The following is a 23,707-nucleotide window of genomic DNA, read 5'->3' as shown; positions in this document are numbered from 1 at the left end:
CCTAGCTGAGAAGCTTACCAAAGCTGAGGAGAAGATAAAACAACATGAGGAAAAGGAGGCACCTTCTCTTACACAGATGGTTAAACCTCTAGAAGAACCATCCACGGATGAGAAACCGAGAAGTGCTAGTTCAGGAGGATCTGTGTTGGCAGAGAAGGTTAATGAGACATTAGATACCCTCTTGAAAGCCTATGATGTGAGGCTCAAAAACAACCAAACCCAAGAACAAAGGTGGATGACATATCCCAATGCGGAACTAAAAAAGCAAAGGTTTGAAATGTGCCTGAAAATGATTCAAACAGTCCAAGCTTTACTAGAACCACCAGTTGCAAAACCTGAGGACGTGATCCGTGTCATGCCTACACAAGTAATCCCACCAAACCAGAAACTAAAAGAACCAGATTCTAGTCATGAGCACAGACCAAACCTCAAAGACCCAGCATTAGAACCAAGGACAGTACTGAATACCACGGATAACTCTTCCGAGGGATTTACCCAAACTATACCTGAGGATTGTAAAGAGATAGATGGTCTTGACGAATTGTGGAAACAAGTCAGAGAGGCCAATGAAGCCGATGACCTAAGAAGACGAGTAGACAAGACTGGTGATGAACGAGGAGTATTTCTACCACCAATAGAGGAATTTGAGACTGGATCTCAAATGAATCTAGACGTGAGATCGTATTGGGGCGAAAAAGGATCTGTACAATCTATGGATAGTCAACCCCATTCGCTAAGAACACTACCGTCCTACATGGGACAGTACGAGACCAAGTCAGATGTGGTTGTAGTCCATCACAGAGACTGTCTCCCAACAAAGCCATCGATTCAAAGGGGCTAGTAGATATTCTACCTACCCCAGTCACCTGTAAAATAATGTTAGCCGAGTTGCTCAGAATAAGACCAAACATGTGGGCTAATGTGGGTAAATGTCTAGAGAAATTTGGTGTAAAAACCCCAATGACTCAAATCGAGGAAGGCATCAAAGAGCTTGAAATGCCTCAACTAAATACTAGGCCAGTTCCATTAAACAAGGTAGGCGAGTATTACGAGGGAGAAGATGGAAACACCACCCTTCCTGTGGAATTCAATGGTATAAAAACCATGGCAATCCTTGACAGTGGAGTTGGTGTGGCCATTGCAACCAAAGAGGTTTGGAAAAATTGGGGAAAACCTGCCTTGATATCGACACGAATGACCCTGCAGCTTGCAGACGGACACAAGGAAAAGCCCCTAGGACTACTAGAAAAAGTACTTGTTACTTCTTGTGGCATTGAATATGAACACACTTTTGCTGTTGTTGACTTTGGCAAAAGAACAACTATGACATCATTCTGGGAAGACCATTCATGCGACAATTGAAAATGGTCCAAGATTGGGGTTATGACCATATATATACCTGAGACATATGGAAACCATAACAAAGGTAAACTTGAGGGACCATAGCTATAGGGATGTGACGAGAACACCGGTTGAGGAGTTTGATTCCGCCACAGTAGCAGGATCAGAACTTCCAGCTTCGTTAGGTAAGCCTAAAGAACTGTGGATGTGTGGAGCTTCACAATGTGGTAGCTTGAAACATGAGGAATGTATCCTAGAGCGGCTTATAGAAGCGGGTTATAGAGGATAGGGACTATATCCCATTTCCTGAGGAAGAGTTAGAGCCTTTTGGATGGGAACACATCTTGGCTACTCTGGACGTGTGCGCCGTGGAGGATGCTCCCACAACAAAGTTTTGTGATGAAAATGGCTATGATGTCGTTCCTTATTTTGCAGTGAGTGTAATCCAGGAAAACGAAGAGATCCAGACATCAACAAGCTCTCGAAATAAGGAGCAAACAAGGAAATGTGGAGAATCAAAAGATGAAGAAGACGACAAGTTCTATGACTCTGTAGAACACTTCGAGCTTCAAGAAGATCAACGACCCGGGAATCAATGTCATCGCTACACGAATAAAGTGCATCAAAAGTGGATTCCAAAGTCCTCCGTGAAGACACAGCCACCACAAGCATCCTCATACATGGCTCCTAATAAGGATGCAAAGACTCAGCTAGGAGGAATACGACCAGAGCAACGAGCTAACAATGCTCTAATCAATGGGCTAGAAAAGTCCTCCAAGAAACTACCACCCACGAGCAAACAGACAGTAACTTTCCACTACCAGCCAAAAAATCAAGGGAAAGTACAAGAAGTCAACCTTGCTGAGGATAGTAGCGATAGTGATAAATCTTACGACATCCCCTATCATCAACTCAAGCCATCACTATCACCAACCCCTTCAGCAACAACCATGACAGGTCAAAAGAACAGCACAACAAGTCAAAGCCAAAAAGCTCGACAAATCTGGATACCAAAAAGCCAGATCGGCCAAAAACAGATATGGATCAAGAAGACAAAGATCTCTAATGACAAATCACAAGATCCAACACCAAAACAAAAACAAGAAAAGCGTGCACGAACGGGTAAGAATATCACAAAGTTGCAAGCTTTCACAACTCAAGTTTGGGCTCCAAAGAAGTTGATTCAAGCACAAAAAAGTCAGGAATTCATTTGGATTCCAAAACAACCACAGTATCAACTTTCAAAGCCTAAATCCCTTCCCCAACCGAGCGTACAAGGGCTGAAGCAAAGACCACTGTCGACTCACACAACAAAAAGGTGGATCCCAAAGAAGTCTCTTCAAACACAAACGAAGCACGGGCAAGTATGGGTTCCCAAACGAGCGTCAACAACAAAACAGCCAATAATCACAAAGAAATGGGTCCCAAAGAAGAACAACAAAACTGCTGTCAGTGCATCGTCGCTTGAATTCTTACAATTCTTCCTACGATTACAGTACAGTTAGAAGAGAGCAAGTCGCTTCAATCAAGCAACGATACAGGAGCTTCAAAGACCATTACATTGCTTAGAATAGGAAGCCTCGCCAACAAATGCCAATAAGCAAATTGCTTATATCCACATCTTGCACAACATAAATCTTTTCCATGCATTGACTGTGTATGCATAATAGGGCTACATTACAAGGCCTGCATTGGCACGACTTTTAATGGCCCAAGCACAACGCATACCCTTTGCGATACCCTGTCGTAAAGGATGACTCCAAATAGAAAGGGGGGAGGCATTCTGAATGCGGACCTAACATTATGACTATTAGAGAGCAATGTTTTGTGAGATGCATTGAATTTTTGCGTTTTATTGTAATAATTTTTTGACGAAATTTAGAGTATATGCCCTCATAGTAGTGTTACAGAGGAGTATGGGGACAAAATCCATATATGAGCCCCTAGGGACATGTGTATAGTGTACATAGCATTTAGATTTCTATTTGAATGATTTTTCTTTTGTTAAGTTTTTTTTTAAGATTTTCTTTGTTTATTATTAAGAAAAAATAAAAAAATCCATAATCCACATGAAGAAAAGACTGACGAGAGGCCTGAGCACTACAAAGAGAAGAAGGTACAGGAAAACGATGAAACTTCACGAAGTATGTCTCAGCAGCCACTACAACAGCCGAAGAACTTGTCACAAAACAGTGTCAACATGCAACCGACAAGTCATACAAGTCAGAGTCGAGTAGCTAAGCCACAAAATGAGTGAGGTGTTAGTCCCAAAGCTTCAAGTAATATTCTCTGGGGTCTAAGCGTCTTAGCTATTCTAGGTACTACTCAAGCTGGAAGAGTTGAGCATATTTACGTTGTGTCGGTCATGCTGGTATAGGTGAGCAAAAGAGTCGAAGTCTAAGTACTTAAGTCTGGTAAAGTGAAGGAGAAGGTCCAAAAGACACTCACGTACTGCGCACAGTGAGATACGAGTGGAGAAACTTCTACATCGAAAACCCTTCTTGGAAAGGTGGAAGCTATTGAGACATCTTATGATGTCACATGTGCTACATCTATTCCTCGAAACACCCATCATCTCCTTCTTTCACATTGCATGCTTTTGTTGACAAATTTCTCATATGCATATAGAGTGTCCCATAATTGGCACTTGCATTAGGCACTCTTTCCGTGTTTCACCCAAGCACTCACCTTTCATGAACATGTACTTCACGTTCAACTGCTCAACTCCAATAAGAACGTATACCAAAGGCATTTTTTTCCCACCGGGTTTTTTCCCTTTGGTCATCCAGGTTTTAGACCCTAATCTAAGGACACCTATCACCATCCTCTTGTATATATTCCTTCTACATCAACAATAAGGAAATGCTACTCAAATCAATTGACAAATGAATTGGAGCACCAATTTCAGATCATAGCATACTTCTCCTCAATGGCGAGTCGAAGAATGGCCTACAATGACAAAGCTGCAGACAACACTAACAACATGATTGCACAGGAACAAAGAAGTCCCCAATGAAGAAGAGCAGACATAAAAGTAATCAGAGGATCTCAAAAGATGAATGGTTACGATGATAGACGTCCGCTCTAATGGATCATAGTTCTTGTTGTGGTTCGACAAAGATACAAGCAGTGCAACAGATGAAGCCAAAACAACAGCAAAGTGTTGACCGCTGGGTCAACAACACAACTTAACTCAAGAACAAAGAAGTCCTCAATGACAAAGAGCAGACATAAGGGTAATCAGAGGATCTCAAAAGCTTGTCCTTGATAATGCACATCGAATGCTCGGCAGGGTTTGAACCTCAAATTAGAATAATTAAGTCCTGGATTCGGCCTGACAGACAGACTTTGCATTGGAGTGCAACTTGGCCTAAAGAAGTTAAGGGTTTAGCCATACAATTTCTACAAAATCCTTACAAAGTTGTCATTGGCTCACAAGTTCAGAAAGCCAATCACTCAATTCTACAGATTGTAGAAGTTGTTTCTGAGAATCACAAATACTCCGAATTGACAGATTTGCTGGAGCAGTGATGGAAGGAGCTTTCTCTATCCACGATGATAAGAGTCAAGTTAAACGACATTGAGTTCTTTTTGAATTTAGATCTGGCAGTAGACCTATAATGACAGAAACAGATGCTGCAGCTCGGAGCGTGGATGTGAAACACATAAAGTTCGTCATCAATTATGATTTTCCTGAATCATGTGAAGACTATGTACATTGGATTGGACGAACAAGACAAGCTACTGCAAAGGCTATAGTCTATACTTTCTTTCCAACAACAAAACGACAGCAAAGACCACATCGCCATCGACAATCAGGTCATGTCAGGGACGACATGAACGCGGAAGGGGGGAATGTTGACCGCTGGGTCAACAACACAACATAACTCAAGTTTCGTACCAAAGTCTTATCTTTTGCGAGTTATGAAATGCTGTGGATTATGGCTATAAACGTCATTTGTAATGAGTAGTTATTTTAGTATCAGAATTGTAAATACAAAGCCATTTGACCCTTTCAACCCCATTTTTGGTTAAACCTAAGGTAGCCTTAGTATATAAGGTACCTAGGTCATTTTGTAAAAAGACTTTTTCATAATCAAAACTTAGCGCTGCCGTCTACTGTGTGTGAGAGAGAAAGAGAGTGAGCGTGAGCTTCATCCTCTCGCTACGCCCGGCTCGCTCAACACTTGGAGATCCGATTGCACCATTGTTGTAGGCTCGAGGAGAGCTACTAGACAACGCCAAGCATTCCACGCGAGAAGAAGCGCACACGCCGACGCATCTACGAGCTATTTGTGGCCGTAAGTGTATCAAACGATGTCTGTTTTCTGCGTGCTAGTAGTCTATAGAATCGTGGCGACATAAGCTACGTATAGGTACTCATAAATTTCAGTTTCGGACACTTTCAAAATTCTGCTCTGTCATCCTACGCGTTTTCTGCAGATGGGTTTAGAGTGAGGGTTTTGAGTGTAGAAGCTTAGGGACAGGTGTATCCTAGTGAGGGGACGGTGTTCCTTAAGTTTCGTACGAATCTGGTATGATTAGGTGAGTTACCTTCCGTATGTGTGTATGTGGCTAGGTGGTGTAGTTGAGAGCAGTGAGGTTCTTGATTGTGGTTTAGTTGGCCTTCCGGAGTGTTGTATGTGTAGGATGGTCTCAGCCTGACAAGCTAAAGAGATTTCCTCCGTGTGCCTATCGTGTCATCTGTGTCCTCGATTGACATTATGTTGATCTAGGTAGTGTTTGCATGCACTTCATGGGTGTGTGAGTCGCTCCCGTCCAACAAAGTCCTCTTTCTCCTTCTTCCATTGCACGCTTTCATTAAGAAACATTTGAGAGAGAGAGAGAGAGAGATGAAATGAAATGAAATGTTATACTAAGGTCTTCTAAAGGCCAAAATGATCTATGAGACCAAAGAGTTACATCACGTTGGCTCTAATACACCATTTTGTGTCTTTCTTCGAAGATACACACCCACCCATTCTCTCAAAGAGCTTCCAATGTAGAAGTTGTCAGAACTGATTCTGCAACAAAGATATTCTAATTCAAACATTCCACCAGCCAAACCAGAATTAAATGGTGTCATTTAACCACCCCAGAATGGCCCTTCTGTGTCTCTGTTCTCAAGCATCAATATGATAAACCCTCAAGTGGATGCCATGGCAAAAAAAGGGCCTTCACAAAATAAAAATGCAAATCGACAATTTACACTCGTGCTTTTAATACCACAACAGTCATAATCTGCAAAAATATAACTCTCATGGCAATCCGGACCAATAAACTGCTTCTTGATTGCTTGTATGTGCAACCAGTATTAGAACATTTTCAAGACAATATTAAGTCTCTTGAGCTCTGACCAAATGCATTTTTTTTTTAGTTTATTGGATTTGAAGCAGATAAAAAACAAATCATATTATCAAGAACAAAGAGAGATTATGTTCTAATGATTACCATAAACAGAGAACATGCTGTTCATAACACCTGCAAACAAAAAGCACAGTAAATAGTACCTTACGTTGGAATATCAAAACTTTGAAGTTCATCACCCAAATAGTCTAAACATAAGATGTTTTACCCATGAACAGAATAACATATCTCAATATTTTCACTTTTGTCGTCTCCTGCAACGCCCAGATGACACCCAAAAAGATCAAGAAGCCTGCATATAAATAATGAACGTGTCACAAGTACATATGATAAATGATGTACCGCACCCATTGTTCTTATGCTAATTGAACCAGGGCAATATAATAAATAATGAGCTTGAAGGAGTCTACTGCAGTACCAATACAAAGTCCGCGAAGAAACCACTGTTTTTGATAATCATCGAGAGCAAAAATCCAAAAACAGAGAAAGAGCAGATGGTCACGAGCTTATGATGGTGGTATCCAGCTACTAAACAGCAAGGCGAACACAACAAGAAAAAAATGTAGATACGCAAAGAAAATACTTGCATTTTTGGCAATACATAATACAACGATCAAAGCAGCAACAAGGCAGGCTGCAGCAATTCTTGCTGACAAAAGATCTGTCGAAGCGAGAACGAGTACCATCCCCCAAAATGATGATCCAAGGTCTGCAAAACATGACAATAGAGCAGATTAAAAGCATGAAACTTTTGCGAGGTCAGACTAACAAATACTGTACAAACGATGTGCATCAAAGTCAAAGCCAATACATCCAGCAGGCAAAATTATCCAGGGCAGCCCGCCACGAGTGATTGTTGCACCACCTTCATTTGCATCAACCTTGATTCCCTCAACCTGCCAAAATTGCCCTTCAAGTCTCAGTCACATGCAGTCAATTAGCATCATTGCAAATCAATCCTCTTTCCAGAACACTCTGAACCTTAAGGCACTAAGCCTTTTCAACCATTATTGTCACTTCCTAAAGTACATGACTGATGGAAAAACTGCCCTTCAGCAAGTAAAAGATTTCCAGTCAACTGTAAATTGACGTAAAACTGCCTGCAGCTTTTGTGCAAAATGGGATAAACGTAGAAATTTACATCTGACACAAACAAAATTGGCCCTCCCCTATTACACAGCAAACACAAAGAAATTGCCCTGTTGGCCTTGTTGTAGGTGAGTTCTTAATATCATACCAGGGTAAGAATTTTCCTGCACTCCTTAAGAAGCCATGATACAGCAACAATGATCCTAGATTATACTGAAAAATTCAGAGCAATGGTCGAGTGACGAATGTTATTTGTGCTGAATATTGTACAGCCTTGCCCAGCGGTCTTTAATCCAAGTCTCTTCTCTCAACCACCCAGTGAACTGAAAAACTGTTCAGCAGTTCTATGAAGAAATGACTTTCAAAACACACATTAAACTACCTAGTCAATAAATAGCCTACAACAAACAAGTTTTCCTTCAACGTATTCCGGTCAATAACGCATTTAACAAATATTAAGTAAGAAACAATTACAGCGAATTATTATGGTCCACTAATAGAATACTGGCAATTATAGTTACAGTTCCATTGTAGCTATCGCATAATGAAGGCAGCATGAACATTGACGATATGTTTGGCTACAAAACTCAGTACAGCCATTAATGTACAGTTAAATAATGAGCAATAAAGCCTTTCACAGGTTGTGGGCATAACATTGAAGAATTCACCAAACCAAAAACTCTTTAAACAAAACCCTCACCTTGCCACACGTAAGAATACAAGCTATGGCATGGCTGGCTTCATGCAAGAAAACTGTTATCAGCTTGAAGGGAGTCAAAACTGGTGTCCTCCATAACTGAAAAAAAAATGAAATGCCACACCGCAAAGGCATTGCTTCAGTGTAACAAGGTGAAGCACATACTCAACGAAAGAAATAGACAATGCTTAATAGGTCAACTTACAGCAAGAATCGCAAATATGAAGGCACCAACAGTTGCTATGAACACAACCTGGTTATGATTGCAGCAGTCTTGAAGCTCCCAAGTAGACATTGCCAGATTGTAACTCGTGGATCAAAGAACTTTTGTTCCGCTGCAAAACAAAATACAGGATGCCTGCTAAAGTGAGTTTGTTCTGTTTAGCCTTTTTGTCTATTTAAGAAAGAGGTGAAGGGGGAAGCCCATCATATAATACAGACAAGGACTTTGCTAATATGAAGTCTTGATTTGCATTGTGCTTAAACACAAGCACTTGATGTGCTACATATTCAAAACCTTCCTAGTTTGAGAGTTTCAGAAATTTTAGCCCAGGGAAATGATATTAAACAGTATTACCTTGTAAATGTTATGCAAGTCATTGGTTCTTCCTTACAATAAATGTCCCCACCAGAACAGTACAATGTGGAAGCGTAGATATGCCAGTAGCAGACATCCACGAGAGAGAGAATAGGGAGATTGACACACCAAGCTTGGGATTTCTCCCATTAACTCTAGCCAGTTGGCTACAAAGTGATAGACCCCAAGGGATCTTATATACATGCCACAGAAAGTCATCCGGCCCAGCCCAAATATATTATGTCAAATACATAAAATGACTAACTTAAAAAATAGGCTATAAACTCGGCACATTCACATGAATTGCATAACTTTTAACATCCCCTCTGCAACTCATAGGGACTGAAGTTGATGATAAATAGTCGAAGCAAAAGCGACCGTGGATACCCCAACACTCAGAATACTGGATACGGTCCTATAAGGCGAGAGAATGAGTCGAGCTAGAGCTCCATCGAATGAGGGAACCCAAATCTGAGTCCGCCAGTGCGTGACGTGCAGTGAGAATCACGGGATGCTGCTGTGCCGGCAGCTTTTCAGTCCAGTCATGAGAGCAGTTTACGTTTTGGACGCCGCTGTAGCTTTTGGGGGCGCCATTTTTTGAAAGCAGTTGCTTATGGGCCACTTGCCTTTAAATATGGGACCTGGGGGAGCTCCTCACTATTGGTTGCAAACCAAAGCTCTCCCCGGCTATTGTACAATCAACAGAGAGTACCGCAAGGGGCACATGACTTAGGGGCCACCGCATCTGAGTGGAGAACTACGCTCTAGGGTGTCTTCGGCTCTTCGCCTACAGTTTCAGTTATCTCTTTCTAGTTTCCCTACTTGCTATGTCAATTCAAGCATGGTGTGTCGTGTATTTCGCTGGCCTGTCGGTGACTTGCCGATTATAGTGGTATCTGAGCACCAGTAGACTTTACTTCTGTGGAGAGTTCGATCCTATTTCTACAACCACCATGAATGCAACAGAAGTTCCTCCAAATTATGAGGAAGAGTACGCATACGTGGAAGAGGAAGTTGAAGTCAAGAAAGAAGTTTAGGCAAAGGAAGAAGCATCAATGCATGAGGAGCAAGTGGTAAATGGGGAGGGCGAGCGAAAAGGGAATCCTAAATCAGTTACACATGCCGATGAGACTAAGGATGAGAAGCGGCAATAGGAGGTCTAGTTTCTTATGCAGCATCTTCTTCACGATCCTCGCTATGCCAAACACATGAAGGCATCACTGATGGATACAATATCTCGGCAGCGGAGAGGTGCTATCGAGGCAAAGACATCCAGCATAAGAAGGGATCCAATCTTACAAACAATCCGCGTCTAATTCGAGGAGTGAGGAAGCAAGTTTAGAAGCAGCAACGAGAGATCTGATTTCTCTGACACGGCCACCATAGGAGTTTTGGGTGCACGTGCCAATAGTAATGGCAGAGGCACAGACACCGAAGATGTTGACGACTACGAGATGTTAGAAGAAGAGAGACTTCAGCCCTGAAGAGTATTGTCCACGGCTCCGCCTTGCATGTACAGAGCCAAACATGGATACTCTTGTCAAGAGGATGGACGATGAGGACGAGGACAATGAGAGGCCTAGGAATTTTGGCACAGCATTTGGGTCAAAGTGCAACCATGTCATCAGGCCAATTATGTATGACCATTTGACACTGATGGATGAACCAAAGGACTTCAAAGACGGAGACATTGAAGTTTGATACTTTCAAGGCCTAGAGATGCGACCAAAGGACTTCAAAGATGGAGGCCAGAGCCTTGAAGTTTGATACTTTTTCAAGGCCTCAAGATGCAAACAAGGCGTTGGATTTTGTACAGTACTTTGATGCGGTGCTTCCCAGAGGCAACCTTACTGAAGCTTCCAAGGTTCAGAAAGCGGACTCATTCATAAAGAGGAATGCTCACACTTGGTGTCATGAGACCGGCACCACATGCCAACGGAAAAGAACAAACTGAACAGCTTTAAGCACTTCGAATAACAAATGAAGAGAAAGAGAGTGCACGACACACGAGACGAGGAGAGGCGGAGTTCTACCCCAAGAGAGCACTAGCCCCAAACCTTGGCCCCCCTTTCGGTATTTCTTTATATTGCTTGAACTTAGTACAATGCCGGTACTCACGCTCTGCACCTTCACCTGGAAGAGTGCTAGAGCATGAGCCCTCTGTGGCATACCAAGCAGCTGCGTGCAAAATCGTCACGTCCTTCTTGAGTCCTGGCCAAAAGAAGTATCTCTCCACACCTTTCAAAGCGGTAGCAATGCCGCGGTGACCCAGAAAAGGTGGACAGTGGCATTTTGTTAGAACCTTTTCCCCTAACGGCTGTGTAACGCACATGGTTTTCTTCATCAAGTAGCCACCTCGAACGGAATATCCCACTACTACCTCCCCATTCCGTATCCGAGTGAAAATATCTGCAAAATCCTTGTAGTCGGTCAAGTATATCATCGATCTTAGGAATCGGAAATCTATTCTTGATGGTGATTTTGTTGAGAGCTCTATAATCAATGCACATTCTCCAAGATCCGTCTTTCTTCAAATCAACAATATTGGAGAGCAATACGGTGAAGTACTAGGCTGGACAAGACCCTTTTCCAAGAGGTCTTTCACTTGGTTCATAATTTCTTCGTTTTGGGCTCGGCTCACACGATAAGGTGGTCGGTTCGGTGGTGTGCTTCCAGGTATCAGATCAATGGTATGATCCTCAGGACGAGCGGGTGGTAACTCGCTTCGCAGGCCCTTTGAAAAGCAATCGGCACGAGTGTGGAGAAAATCTTGGCGTTCTTTATCAAGTTCAGACATATATACCTAGATATACCTAGATGAATCCAAGATTGGCCTGATTTGAATTCTTGGACATTCTCCAAATCGGGCCAATCACGGACATTCTTCTCATCATTCATCTCACTTAAGAAGATCGAGTAAACAAACACACTGGATTTCATTAATTTTGAAATGGCCGAAGCCGATACAATAGGAACAGACTCGCCTTTAAGTTTTACATCAAGTACAATGATTCTGCCCTTCTCTGTAGTCAAAGTCGCTTTTCTCGCCCGATAGTCGACCACGGCGTTGTTCTTGTGGTGCCAGGGAATTCCCAAGAGGACATCACAACCTTCCAAAGGCATTATGTAGAAGTCCTCATGCCCAAATACCCTCGACAATGCAACCGAAGTTTGCCAATGACAGGTGTAATGGCTACGTCCCTGCCGGGTGCCGCTAGAACTGCCTCTGCTAGTGGTCCCATCCGATCGTGTGTGATCTCGAGCCGCGACGGTGAAATGAACTTGGCCTTGGCTCCTCCATCAAAGAAAATCAAGGCTTCTTGGTCTTTCACTTTGCCCCAAGCTCGGCAAAGTTCTATACTCTCATCAATCGTCCTTGAGTCAATACCCATGCAATCTAGAACCATTCCTGCTTTCATCTTGCCTTTTTGTCCACGTTCCTCAGCTCCTCTCGAACCATTAGGCCTGTCATCATCCTTGTCGTTCTGTTCTTTCGGTGCCTTTTAGGGCACTTCACGGAGATATGCCCAGTGTCCCCGCATCCGAAGCACTTCCCCTCTTTAATGTAAAGAGCTCTCTGTGAAAGAGTAAGCTTGGGTCGTGCATCCTTTTCTTTCTTTTCTGGGTTACTCTTCTTCTTTCTACTTTCATAGTTCGAAGTCTGTTCATTCCTTTGTGTCATGATTTCATCTGTGGGGTAGGTCAAACTGCCACAGTGAATGGCAAAACCCAGTTTCGCATGACTCATCAATTCTTGAATGGAATCTGACTTTTGCTCTAAGCAATAATCTTGGATCTCTGTAGGAAGTCCCAGGGTAAACCGCTCAATTTGCTCTTTGAACGAGATCTTCTTAAATGAAGAGGCTGGTAGAAAAGAGCTCCAAACTCTCTTGCGGCGTCCAAAGCATCCTTCTTGGTCATCCAAAGATGGTTCCGAGCACTTCGTATGTCACGTTCCTACTCTCGAGTCAGCCAAGAAGAAATAAAAAGCCTTTTAAATTTTCAGCCATTTATCTAGCGCTTTCCTGTTCAATAGAAGTGTGGACCACCAAGTTTGAGCATTAGCCCTGGAGTAGGAAGTAGTTGTCACAAACTGATGACGCGGCACACATTTGGCTGACTGCTGCAGACGGGAATGCTGAAATGGCATGCTGATGTGGTTAGCCGTACGACAGCCCGGGAATTGCAGGAAAAGCTGACGCGTGGCCTGCTGTACGGATCTCCGCGTTTTGCAGCAGTAGGAAAGCAACGCTGGTTTTTGCTTTTTCCTACGCAAGGAGATTGAGAAAGAGAGAGATTTTATTTTTGCTTTATTGCCAAGAATGGCTTGAGAGAGCTTGAGAGAGAAAAGCTCTTCCTGCTTTATTTTTCAAGCTTTTGATTTTTCAGCATTTGGAACTCTGCTTTTAGCATCCCTTTGTAACCTTTAAATAAGCAGGCAGGGCCTCATAACTCAGAGCATCTCGACACAGAGTCCAAGTGTGAGCGCCTGCCCGACTCTTGTACTTTGAACGCAGATGCGGTGGGCGAACATCTTGTCACACTTTCACTTCCAGATTGTCCATGTTTAGGGACAAAAGAATGTGGTGACAGATAATTTGTCTCGGAAGCCGTTGGTTCTGGCGATTACTGCGACACATCATAGGAGCTTCGAGGATATGGTCGACCAGTATGCCACAGATCCGGATTTTGCAAACGTTTTCACACAGATACAGGATGGGGAGACAGTAGCGGGATATTCCATTCGGGATGGCTACTTGATGAGAAAAACCATGTTGTGCATTACACAGCCGTTGAGGGAAAAGGTTATGACAGAATGCCATTGTCCACCTTTTATGGGTCACCGCGGAGTTGCTACCACCATGAAAGGGGTAGAGAGAGATTTCTTTTGGCCGAGACTCAAGAAGGATGTGGACGAGTTTGTTCACAGTTTCTTGGTATGCCAGAAGGTCAAATTTGACAGGCATAAAGCACAAGGATTGTTACAACCTTTGCCATACCAACCCGCCCCTGGGAAAGTATTGCAATGGATTTCATTTTTGATCTCCCGAGAACACAGAGTGGTCACGATGGTATCTGGACTGTTATTCCAGTGAGGAAAACAGTCAAGCCGGATCACTTAGCGAGACTGTTTGTGGCCCAAATTTTCAGATTACATGGCATGCCTGAGACGATTGTCTCCGACAGGGACCCCAGATTTACGAGTTTGTTTTGGAAGGCAATTTGGGAGAACATTGACACGCGGTTGCAGTTCGTGTTATCTTTCCACCCGCAGAATGAAGGGCAATCTAAGATTGCCAATTCAATGGTTTTAGATTTATTGAAGTCTTATATCTTGGATTAGAAGACTCAATGGGAAAAGTATCTATCTTTGGTGGAATTTGCCTACAATAACATGATACACTCTTCGACAAGGAAGGCGCCATTAGAGATTATTGAAGGTGCTGCGAAGGTTCCACCCTTCCTGAGCACGAAAGATAAGATTTTTGAAGCTGATGAGTATACGCGCGACTTAGACACGGCTTTTGCCAAGGTCTACGAGGCTTTGCAAAAATCTCAAGAACGACAGAAAAAGGAAGCGGATCGCCATCGTCACGATTTGAAATTGAAGGAGGATGATTAGGTGCTCTTACGTTTTGAGAAGGCACGCCTGAGAAAGAAGAAGGAAAAGGAGAGGCTTTTTCCAAAGCTTAGTATGAGATACTACGGACCTTTCCAGATCTCTGAAAAGATCAATGATGTCTCCTTCCATCTGAAACTGCATGACACTTGAAGGATTCACAATGCATTTCTGTGAGTCTCTTGAAACCTTTCAAAGGTAATGTGCCTAATGATGGGGAGCCCGATGAGCAACCCGAAGTGGAAGAAAATGAGATCCTTGTTCCTGAACAGATTTTGGCACATAAGGACACAAAGAATAAGGGTAAAGTAAGAAGGCGGTTCTTGGTTAAATTCAAGAACTATCCTGCATTGGATGCGAAGTGGATGGAGGAGGAGGACCTAGCAAATACTCCTCAGATCGCGAACCTTTACCTTGAAGCTTTTGGTTTAGCATAGTCTATTCCAAATGGAACCCAAAACTCAGCTTGGCCGTAGATCTGGTGCAGTGGGATGCACAAGAGGGGAGTTACTCCGCTCCTTTGTCAACATATGCCTTGATTTTTAGCATACTAGAGTCACTGATGTCTCTTTGAGCTTCAGGGATACTGACAGCAGACAGTATTTTGCTGTATGACTTTATAAAATGGAATTCTTGAATATGAAACCAATTTGTTCTTGACTTGTTTTTTAATGCAAGAACTGATAGACGAAATGACTGCAGCATTTTGGTATAATTGATCTCGAATAGACATGGTTGCAATAGGGGTTAGTCAATCGGGCATCTATGAGATTCCTAAGTGGATCTAGATGCGATTGCTAACTGCATTGCCGGTAAATCATGATCTAAGATCCGAATGAATGTTGAATGTCATGTGATGTCCTGTTATGTCGAGTGATGTCCTGTGATGTGTGATGTGACTGTCAATTGGTACATGTGCTAGATGTGTGTTCCTAGTGCGTAGGTACTAACAGTCAGTGTCTGCTAAGGCAGTTTATGGCTTTTGTCTGTTTTGCAGGCATAATCGAGGGCGATTACAATGCTTTCAAGAGGGGGGTATGTCACAAACTGATGACGTGGTTGCTTGGTGCACACACATTTGGCTGATTGCTGTGGACAGGAATGTTGAAGTGGCATGCTGACGTGGCTGGCCATACGACAACCCGGGAATTGCGGGAAAAGCTGACATGTTGCCTGTTGTATGGATCTCCGCGTTTTGCGGCAGCAGGAAAGCAGTGCTTGTTTTTGCTTTTTCCTACGCAAAGAGATTGTGTCACGTTTGTGACTTAACTACATTACAATACTTACTCGTTGATGCAAATACGCGAAGTGCCATGCCAAGGAGGACCTACGCTTGGATGGTTGCGACTCTTCACTCAAAGGACATGCCTCTTCGCCAAAAGCCACACTCCTTCGACGACTAGTCACACCCCTTCGCTCTACGGGTGTGACTCTTCGCCCAATGGTTGCAGCTCTTCACCGAAAGGATGTGTCTTTACGTCTAAAGTCATGTCTCTTCACCAAGAGACGTGTCTTTTCATTTGTGTCTATTCGTCTCCTATATAAGGAGCCCTTGTATCACACATTCAATCAATCAAACAAAGAGTCTTCTTAAGTCTTTCTTTGAGTTCAGTTCAGTTTCTTAAGTCTTAATCATGAGTTTAAGTACTTAATAGAGGATTAGTACCTAGAATCCTCACAGTGGTATCAGGGCAAATTTTTTCCTGGGACCCGAAGGTTGTGAGCCTCTCACCCTCGCTGCGACCCTCTCCCCCCCCCCTTCCCAGAGTTGTATGGAAGAAGGAGAACGAATAAAATCCCCAAGATTTTCCCCTCCTTTCCCCCCGCACATGTGTTAAATTACCACTTTCGGGCAACACTAGTGTAATGCAAGATGCTCTCTTAAAGTCTCGGAGGTTCAACATGGCATTGATGGCAGTGCCGTGTGACGCGTGGAGGTACTCAAACTGGCCCCCCCATGTCTCTTTTACCCTCTCGGAGCCTCTCCAAGTGATGCACCCCTTCAAAAGGACACAACTTTTAAAACATGCCCTTTCACATGGAAATGACCTTTTTCTTTTTAAAAAAAGTGACCTTGGACTTTTTTAAAAAAACCTAACCATTGGGCACCCTCTCCTACCTCAAAAAACGGAAAAAAATAATAATTTTTTTTTCCAGCCCCCCTCTTTGACACGCGAGTATATCAGCCCCTCCCCTCTTCGATTGCGCGCAAGAAACCAACCCCCCTTCCCTTCCTTGGGTGCGCCTCATCACCAGCCAGCCCCCCCCCCCCCCCCCCCCCTTGCGCGTGATGTGGGCTCGTGGTGTGCTCTCGAAGGCGGATTTGCATGGCTGTCCAGAAATTACAACAGCAAAATACTTCAATTTTCAGCACCGAATGATCTTCTTCTTCGCCACTTTTACCTCCCAAGAGTGATGGTTATCAATCTCCCTTTCTAATGCTTGAGTACTACATGCTTTTTCAGCCCCCTCTCCGGTGAACAGTTTTCATTCCCCTCAACAAGAAGGAACCCCTTTCATTGGCGTCCGAGCAAAGCCTTCCTTTTCATTAACGGTTCATGCTCGAGTATGGACTCTCACCTCTCATTGTGGAAGCATCGGGTAGCCGCCTTGGAACAAGACATCTCCTCACTTACAGTGAAATTGGAGGCTCTCCGACAACAATTGCAACAACCTTTTGGTATCAAACACTTTTCGACGGTTTCTCAGCAATCTATTTCTCACCCTCAGCATGTTTCTTCAGAGACAACCCAACACAAACTCACTTTGCTTGAGCAACAACGTGCTCAGAAACAACGTTCTTTGCAGCATGACTGCTATAACAAGCCTCAACCTCAAAATGATCATTGGCAAAAGCAACAACATGAAGCTTTCAGAAGATCTCCCCTTGAAGAGCATTCAACCTCTTCGAAGTGGGCTCACATAGTGGCACATATTTCCGACCCTAGTCAAGTACTCGGTCGTGAACGCCGCAACGTTGGACAAGTTCCCCCCTGCGAGCCATGCCATGCTCCTCTTACTCTGGAAGCCTTAATACCCGCTGATAAAGCTGAAGATTCAAGAGATTTTAGTTCATGTGTGGCATCCCAAACGCACACAACTTCTTTGGTTGTGGTCCAGGCAAAAACAAAAGCCTCGTCACCGCCCTTGCAGAATGAAGTCTTTGTTTCTGATGAGATAACTGATGCTGTGGTGAATGATAATTCTTCAAACTTGAAGATACCAATTCTTACCTTCAATGATACAATGGATAAAACGGATACAAAATCTTGCAGCAGGACTTCAGTCCGCTGCAATTGAATATTTGGACACAACTTGTCTCACAGATAAACCTTTACAGATGGACGTACCTCCAAACACTACTATGTCTCAGTCTACAACATCCCTTCAGGAGGATTTTACTGTTCCAAATAAACCAATGGAATACCTTACAAATTTCCAACCAGTGGTCATCACTCAACAGAAAACGCAAGTCAGTTTACCAATTTCACTCGAAGCAGATACAGATTCAATCTTTTATTGGACAAAGCTCGAAGTTACAAATGACTTTGACAAAAGCACTAATCAAGTTGCAGATGTGATACTGATACTTTTGAAAAAGATGAGACAAGTTGCAAATATGATCAGTTTTCAATTTGGTAAAATAGTCATGATCATAACAGTGCCATGACGTGGTAATTAACAAAAAGAGCTTTGGATGCAGAAGCACAACAACAATACATTTTCTCCTCCCGAAGTTTCTACAACTACCCTGAGTTTTATTTTAAGAGGGAGAGAATGTCACGTTTGTGACTTAACTACATTACAATACTTACTTGTTGATGCAAATACGCGAAGTGCCATGCCAAGGAGGACCCCTACGCTTGGATGGTTGCGACTCTTCACTCAAAGGACATGCCTCTTCGCCAAAAGCCACACTCCTTCGACGACTGGTCACACCCCTTCGCTCTACAGGTGCGACTCTTCGCCCAATGGTTGCAGCTCTTCGCCGAAAGGATGTGTCTTTACGTCTAAAGTCATGTCTCTTCACCAAGAGACGTGTCTTTTCATTTGTGTCTATTCGTCTCCTATATAAGGAGCCCTTGTATCACACATTCAATCAATCAAGCACAGAATCTTCTCAAGTCTTTCTTTGAATTCAGTTCAGTTTCTTAAGTCTTAATCATGAGTTTCGGTACTTAATAGAGGATTAGTACCTAGAATCCTCACAGATTGAGAAAGAGAAAGCTTTTATTTTTGCTTTATTGCCAAGAATGGCTTGAGAGAGCTTGAGAGAGAAAATCTCTTCCTGCTTTATTTTTCAAGCTTTTGCTTTTCAGCTTTTGGGGCTCTGCTTTTAGTATCCCTTTGTAACCTTTAAATAAGCAGGCAGGGCCTCATAACTCAGAGCATTTGGACGTAGAGTCTGAGTGTGAGCGCCTGCCCGCACTCTTGTACTTTGAACTCAGATTACTACAAAAAGAAATACCGAAAGGGGCGCCAGTCTTTGGGGCCAATATCTCTAGGCACGGAACTCCGTCGGGCCAGTGTCGAATCAATTTGTGAACTGTGAACTGTGAACTGTTTTTGAAGTGGTTATTTGTGCTGTCGCGGTAGATTCTTGACTTGGAGTGTCCAAGTACGAGGTTTCTTGAGTACTGGTTTGGAGGGTGGTTCTGTGGTCTACTACCACAGTGCATACACCTGGTCGAAGGAGGTTTGAGTCATAAATTTGCAAATTTCGGGTCCTTCGCAAAAATTAACATCATCTTTCCTGCTTCGTCGATCAGTTGTCGACGCTCCATCTCTTCAAGCTCCACCGGAGTAGGCCGAGGTGGGCCGTACTCCTCGCGAAGAATCTTCTTCGTGATCTCCTCCCGCATCTCCAGATGTAGAGGAAGTCCACTGATTTTTGTCTAAAGCCATAAGTGCCACGTAAAAAGGATCGGATTTCCCGCTAGAAGAGAAATCGGCCATGCTCTGATACCACTCTAACAGACTTGGACACTCCGAGTCGAGAATCTACCACAACACCACAAGTAATCACTTCAAACAGTTCACAATTCACAATTGATTTGACACTGGCCCGGCAGAGTTCCATGCCTAGAGATGTTGGCCCTAAAGACTGGCGCCCCTTTCGGTATTTCTTTTCGTATTAATCTGCAACTCAAGGTACAAGCGAGTGGTAGGCTCTCACTCTCAGAATCTGCGTCCAAATGCTCTAAGAAGTGGGAGGCCTGCCCACTTATTTAAAGCAAGGGATGCTAAAAGCAGAGCCCTAAAAGCTTCAAAATCCAAAGCTTTGTAAAAATAAAGCATGCTCAATCTTTTCTCTCACAAGGCTTGATAAAAATAAATAAAGTAAGGCTTTAAAATAAAAGCCCTCTCTCTCTCTCCTCTTGCGTAGAAAAGCAAAGCAACTTTGCGTAGCCAAAAGCTGGGCCAAATCTGCTGTAGAACTGCCTTTGCTTTTTCCCGTACAGTTGCTGCTGCAAACGTCCGTACACTGCCACGTAGATGGTTCGCAAACTACGCCGCAATTTCCGGATGTTCTGTACGGCAGTGCCACGTCAGCATACCCTGCATTTTCCGGAGGTCCACTGCCACGGGGGAGTGTGTGTGTGTACTGGGCAGCCACGTTACCAGTTTGTGACAGAGAGAGCACAGCGGAGGTCCGAGCCAGGATGCTAAATACAATTTGGAAAGAGAGAAATAAGCATTGCCGAAGCAAGCACAAAAAAGTAATAATCATGACATGTTTACTTTGCTAAATACAATTTGGAAAGAGAGCCCCAAAAGCTTTGTAAAAATAAAGCATGCTCAATCTTTTCTCTCACAAGGCTTGGTAAAAATAAATAAAGTAAGGCTTTAAAATAAAAGCCCTCTCTCTCTCTCCTCTTGCATAGAAAAGCAAAGCAACTTTGCGTAGCCAAAAGCTGGGCCAAATCTGCCGCAGAACTGCCCTTGCTTTTTCCCGTACAGTTGCTGCCGCAAACGTCCGTACACTGCCACGTAGCTGGTCCACAAACTGCACCGCAATTTCCGGATGTTCTGTACGGCAGTGCCACGTCAGCATACCCTGCATTTTTCGGAGGTCCATTGCCACCGGAGAGTGTGTGTGTGTACTGGGCAGCCACGTTACCAGTTTGTGACAAAGAGAACACGGCGGAGGTCCGAGCCAGGATGCTAAATACAATTTGGAAAGAGAGAGATAATCATTGCCGAAGCAAGCACAAAAAAGCAATAATCATGACATGTTTATTTTGCTTTATACAATTTGGAAAGAGAGCAATAATCTTTGCCGAAGCAAGCACAAAAAAGCAATACTCCTATACATTGACACAATCCCGTTCGCATGATAAAACTTCAAGGAATTTGAATCAGATCACATTAAACTTCTTTCAAAATTGCAACAATCTACCTATTTACCTGCACATCTGAAACCGAAAGGTGACAGACAACAAGCTATACAAACATAGCGGCAAATGTGCTAGAATCTATCCACAAAGAAGGCATCGATAGACATAATGAATCAACTTTCTTCATTTAGAATTGGTGCTTAATGTAAGACTGCCCAAAATATGTTTTCGGAATTATACGACCAACTAGTGGAAGAGTGAATCTTTCACGAGACATAACAAATTGCGTTCTTACAGAGGAACATAGTTATCTTGTGCTTTTGTTTCATTTACACAATTCTGTTTTCCTATTTTCGTTGGGTTTCATTGTGCAATGTTTTGGGTCGCACTAGCCATTTTGGTCTTCTCCATCTCTCTCTCTCTCTCTCTCTCTCTCTCTCTCTCTCTGTGTGTGTGTGTGTGTGTGTGTGTGTGTGAGAGGCGATTCCGAATAAGGTGCTTACCTGGGACATCGAACAGAAGGTAGCTATTGGTCGCCGGCTGTCGGAGCTGGCCTCTTTTGTGTGGCGCTCCTGTCTTCGAGAGGCTAGCGAGAATCGTAGGAAAGCAATGGCGAACTAGAGTGAGCACCCAGTTGATTATTCTGCCCTTAGGACCAGTTCTCTCCCAGTCAAAGGACTTTGTAGCTAGGTCCCGGCCCCCCACTTTAGCCGTGTGGAAGGCGACTCTTTCATCGTGTGGAACGCCTCCGACTCTTTCAGCACACGCCAGCCAATTCAATTGACTAGTCTCACATTGTCACATGATAGACTCAACATCTTGTCGATGATTCAAAGACCTCAACTATATCTAAGAAGGGCAAAGGAAATGAGATCTATGGTGGAAATGAGCTAAGAGTCACATGTACAAAGGAGGTTCGTTGATTTTGTCAACGCCTTAGTACCCGAGTTTATTTGGGTGAGGACCATCGAGATCAACTCTTGTCAATTAGTAAACTCGGGTAATTTAGTAAATTCGGATGCCCGAGTTTACTTTTTTGCAAAATCTTGAAAGGGGGCTTGCGAAAGTGAAGTTCTGTTTGCAAGCACATGACGTTGCTTTCTCTCCTTCAAGCTTGCACACACTACACCACTCCTCTCAATTTTCAAGCATTGTTACTTCCATAACCTCTCCTATGTAGTGAGCGTATCTGGTACTCCTACTCACCATGGATTGGCTTTTCATAAACGATGGCCTTGAAGATCACTCCGATGATAGCACAAGCTAGGATGAGCCATGCAATACTTCAAATGTTGAGCCAATAGATGTGTTTGTCGTTGATCCTTTCCAATATTTGTCACCAACATGTTTCTCTTTTGATAGAGCAACTTACAACTTGATGATAATGGATCTACATGAAGGAATCTACATACCCTTGGATACTTTGAAGCATTACGACACAAGGGGAATGCTAGATCTTAAGAAGTGGCGAAGAATACAAGAGAGCCTTTGTTTGCACAAATTGAAGGTGGGTTGTTTGGACTTTGTTTGAAAGTGGAACCCAAGCTACAAATTGCTTGGGTTATAGAGGAGTCACCTATAGAAGCTTTCAAGGTAAAGTGGTGTATTGATGTCCATCAGCATGGAATACCTATGCATTGAGGATTGGGAAAGCATTGTTAGGTATGCTCATTGCAATGAAGGTGGAGAGCAACATAGAGGAGTCGCCTATAGAAGCTTTCAAGGTAAATTGGTGTATTGATGTCCATCAGCATGGAATACATTGTTAGGCATGCTCATTGCAATGAAAGTGGAGAACAACACAGAGGAGTCACCTATAGAAGCTTTCAAGGTAAAGTGGTGTATTGATGTCCATCAGCATGGAATACATTGTTAGGCATGCTCATTGCAATGAAGGTGAAGAACAACACAAAGGAGTCGCCTATAGAAGCTTTCAAAGTAAAGTGGTGTATTGATGTCCATCAGCATGGAATGCCTATAGCTTACATCAAAGCAGTTGTCAATTCATGGGGATGCATTGTCAAAGAGAATTCTCATGGTGTCAACTACTTAATGCAAGGATTTTGATCTCAATAAGCCAGCAATGTCCATAATCAACACAAACAAAGATAATGTGGATACATATAATGATAGAGCACAAGGTCGAGCTAGTGATGGCATGATCGTCAAAGAAGCATACACCTTCCAAAGTCAAAGTGGACTATATATGCCATAGAGGAGGAACGCTCAAATGAAATGCATTGATAAGCGATTGAGAACATAAAAGAAGCGTGGATGATCATTCAAGGTACAAGGTGGAGTTCATAGAGGAACGTGAGGATGTTTGCATTATTTTCAATCCAATCCATCAAGGACATGTTGCAAGGTCAGGAAGTGATCTATATCGTTTTTCAATTCACCCGCATGTCATAAAATGTTGCTTGGATGACTTATTTGATGTTGGAAGATCCCAATGGAGATTCAATTGTTGTCATATCGAGCTCGCATTCAAAATACTTCTAAGCATTAATGTGAGTAGTATTTCTAGTAAGTATAGCAAAAATGTGAAAAGTTATGGCACATGTCGGTTGCTTGTGCAGATAGAACGAGTAATGACGATTGGGCAGCAATGTATATGGAAGATTTAGCCTCAGGAAACCAACATGCAAACCAGTTGATAGGTACCTAGCTACGATTAT

At 43.1% G+C, this 23,707-nt stretch overlaps 1 protein-coding gene across 2 annotated transcripts in view; it reads right to left on the bottom strand.

The window, feature by feature from the left end:
* The window catches only part of LOC147458135 (uncharacterized), a 56,307-nt gene extending 34,553 nt beyond the window's left edge, over positions 1 to 21,754 (bottom strand). Inside the window, exons 1-8 of one of the 2 annotated variants that reach the window (XR_015188200.1) lie at positions 21,533 to 21,754; positions 8,700 to 8,829; positions 8,498 to 8,593; positions 7,520 to 7,604; positions 7,296 to 7,417; positions 7,127 to 7,151; positions 6,917 to 7,000; positions 6,793 to 6,822 (exon numbers count right to left, since the gene is read on the bottom strand). Coding sequence is in view for 1 of the 2 variants with exons in the window: in XM_086512875.1 (XP_086369001.1) it covers positions 6,793 to 6,822; positions 6,917 to 7,000; positions 7,127 to 7,151; positions 7,296 to 7,417; positions 7,520 to 7,604; positions 8,498 to 8,593; positions 8,700 to 8,789 (532 nt within the window). In the remaining variant the exon portion in view is untranslated. The remainder of the gene's footprint in view (positions 1 to 6,792; positions 6,823 to 6,916; positions 7,001 to 7,126; positions 7,152 to 7,295; positions 7,418 to 7,519; positions 7,605 to 8,497; positions 8,594 to 8,699; positions 8,830 to 21,532) is intronic. The other variant, XM_086512875.1, reaches the window with a different exon arrangement.
* Positions 21,755 to 23,707: the final 1,953 nt, after the last annotated feature.

The sequence above is a fragment of the Adiantum capillus-veneris genome, chromosome 5, assembly GCF_014529385.1.
Source record: "Adiantum capillus-veneris isolate H3 chromosome 5, ASM1452938v2, whole genome shotgun sequence".
Lineage (NCBI taxonomy): Eukaryota > Viridiplantae > Streptophyta > Polypodiopsida > Polypodiales > Pteridaceae > Adiantum > Adiantum capillus-veneris.
Note: the sequence above shows the minus strand (reverse complement) of the source record. Positions and strands in the feature narration are given on the sequence as shown.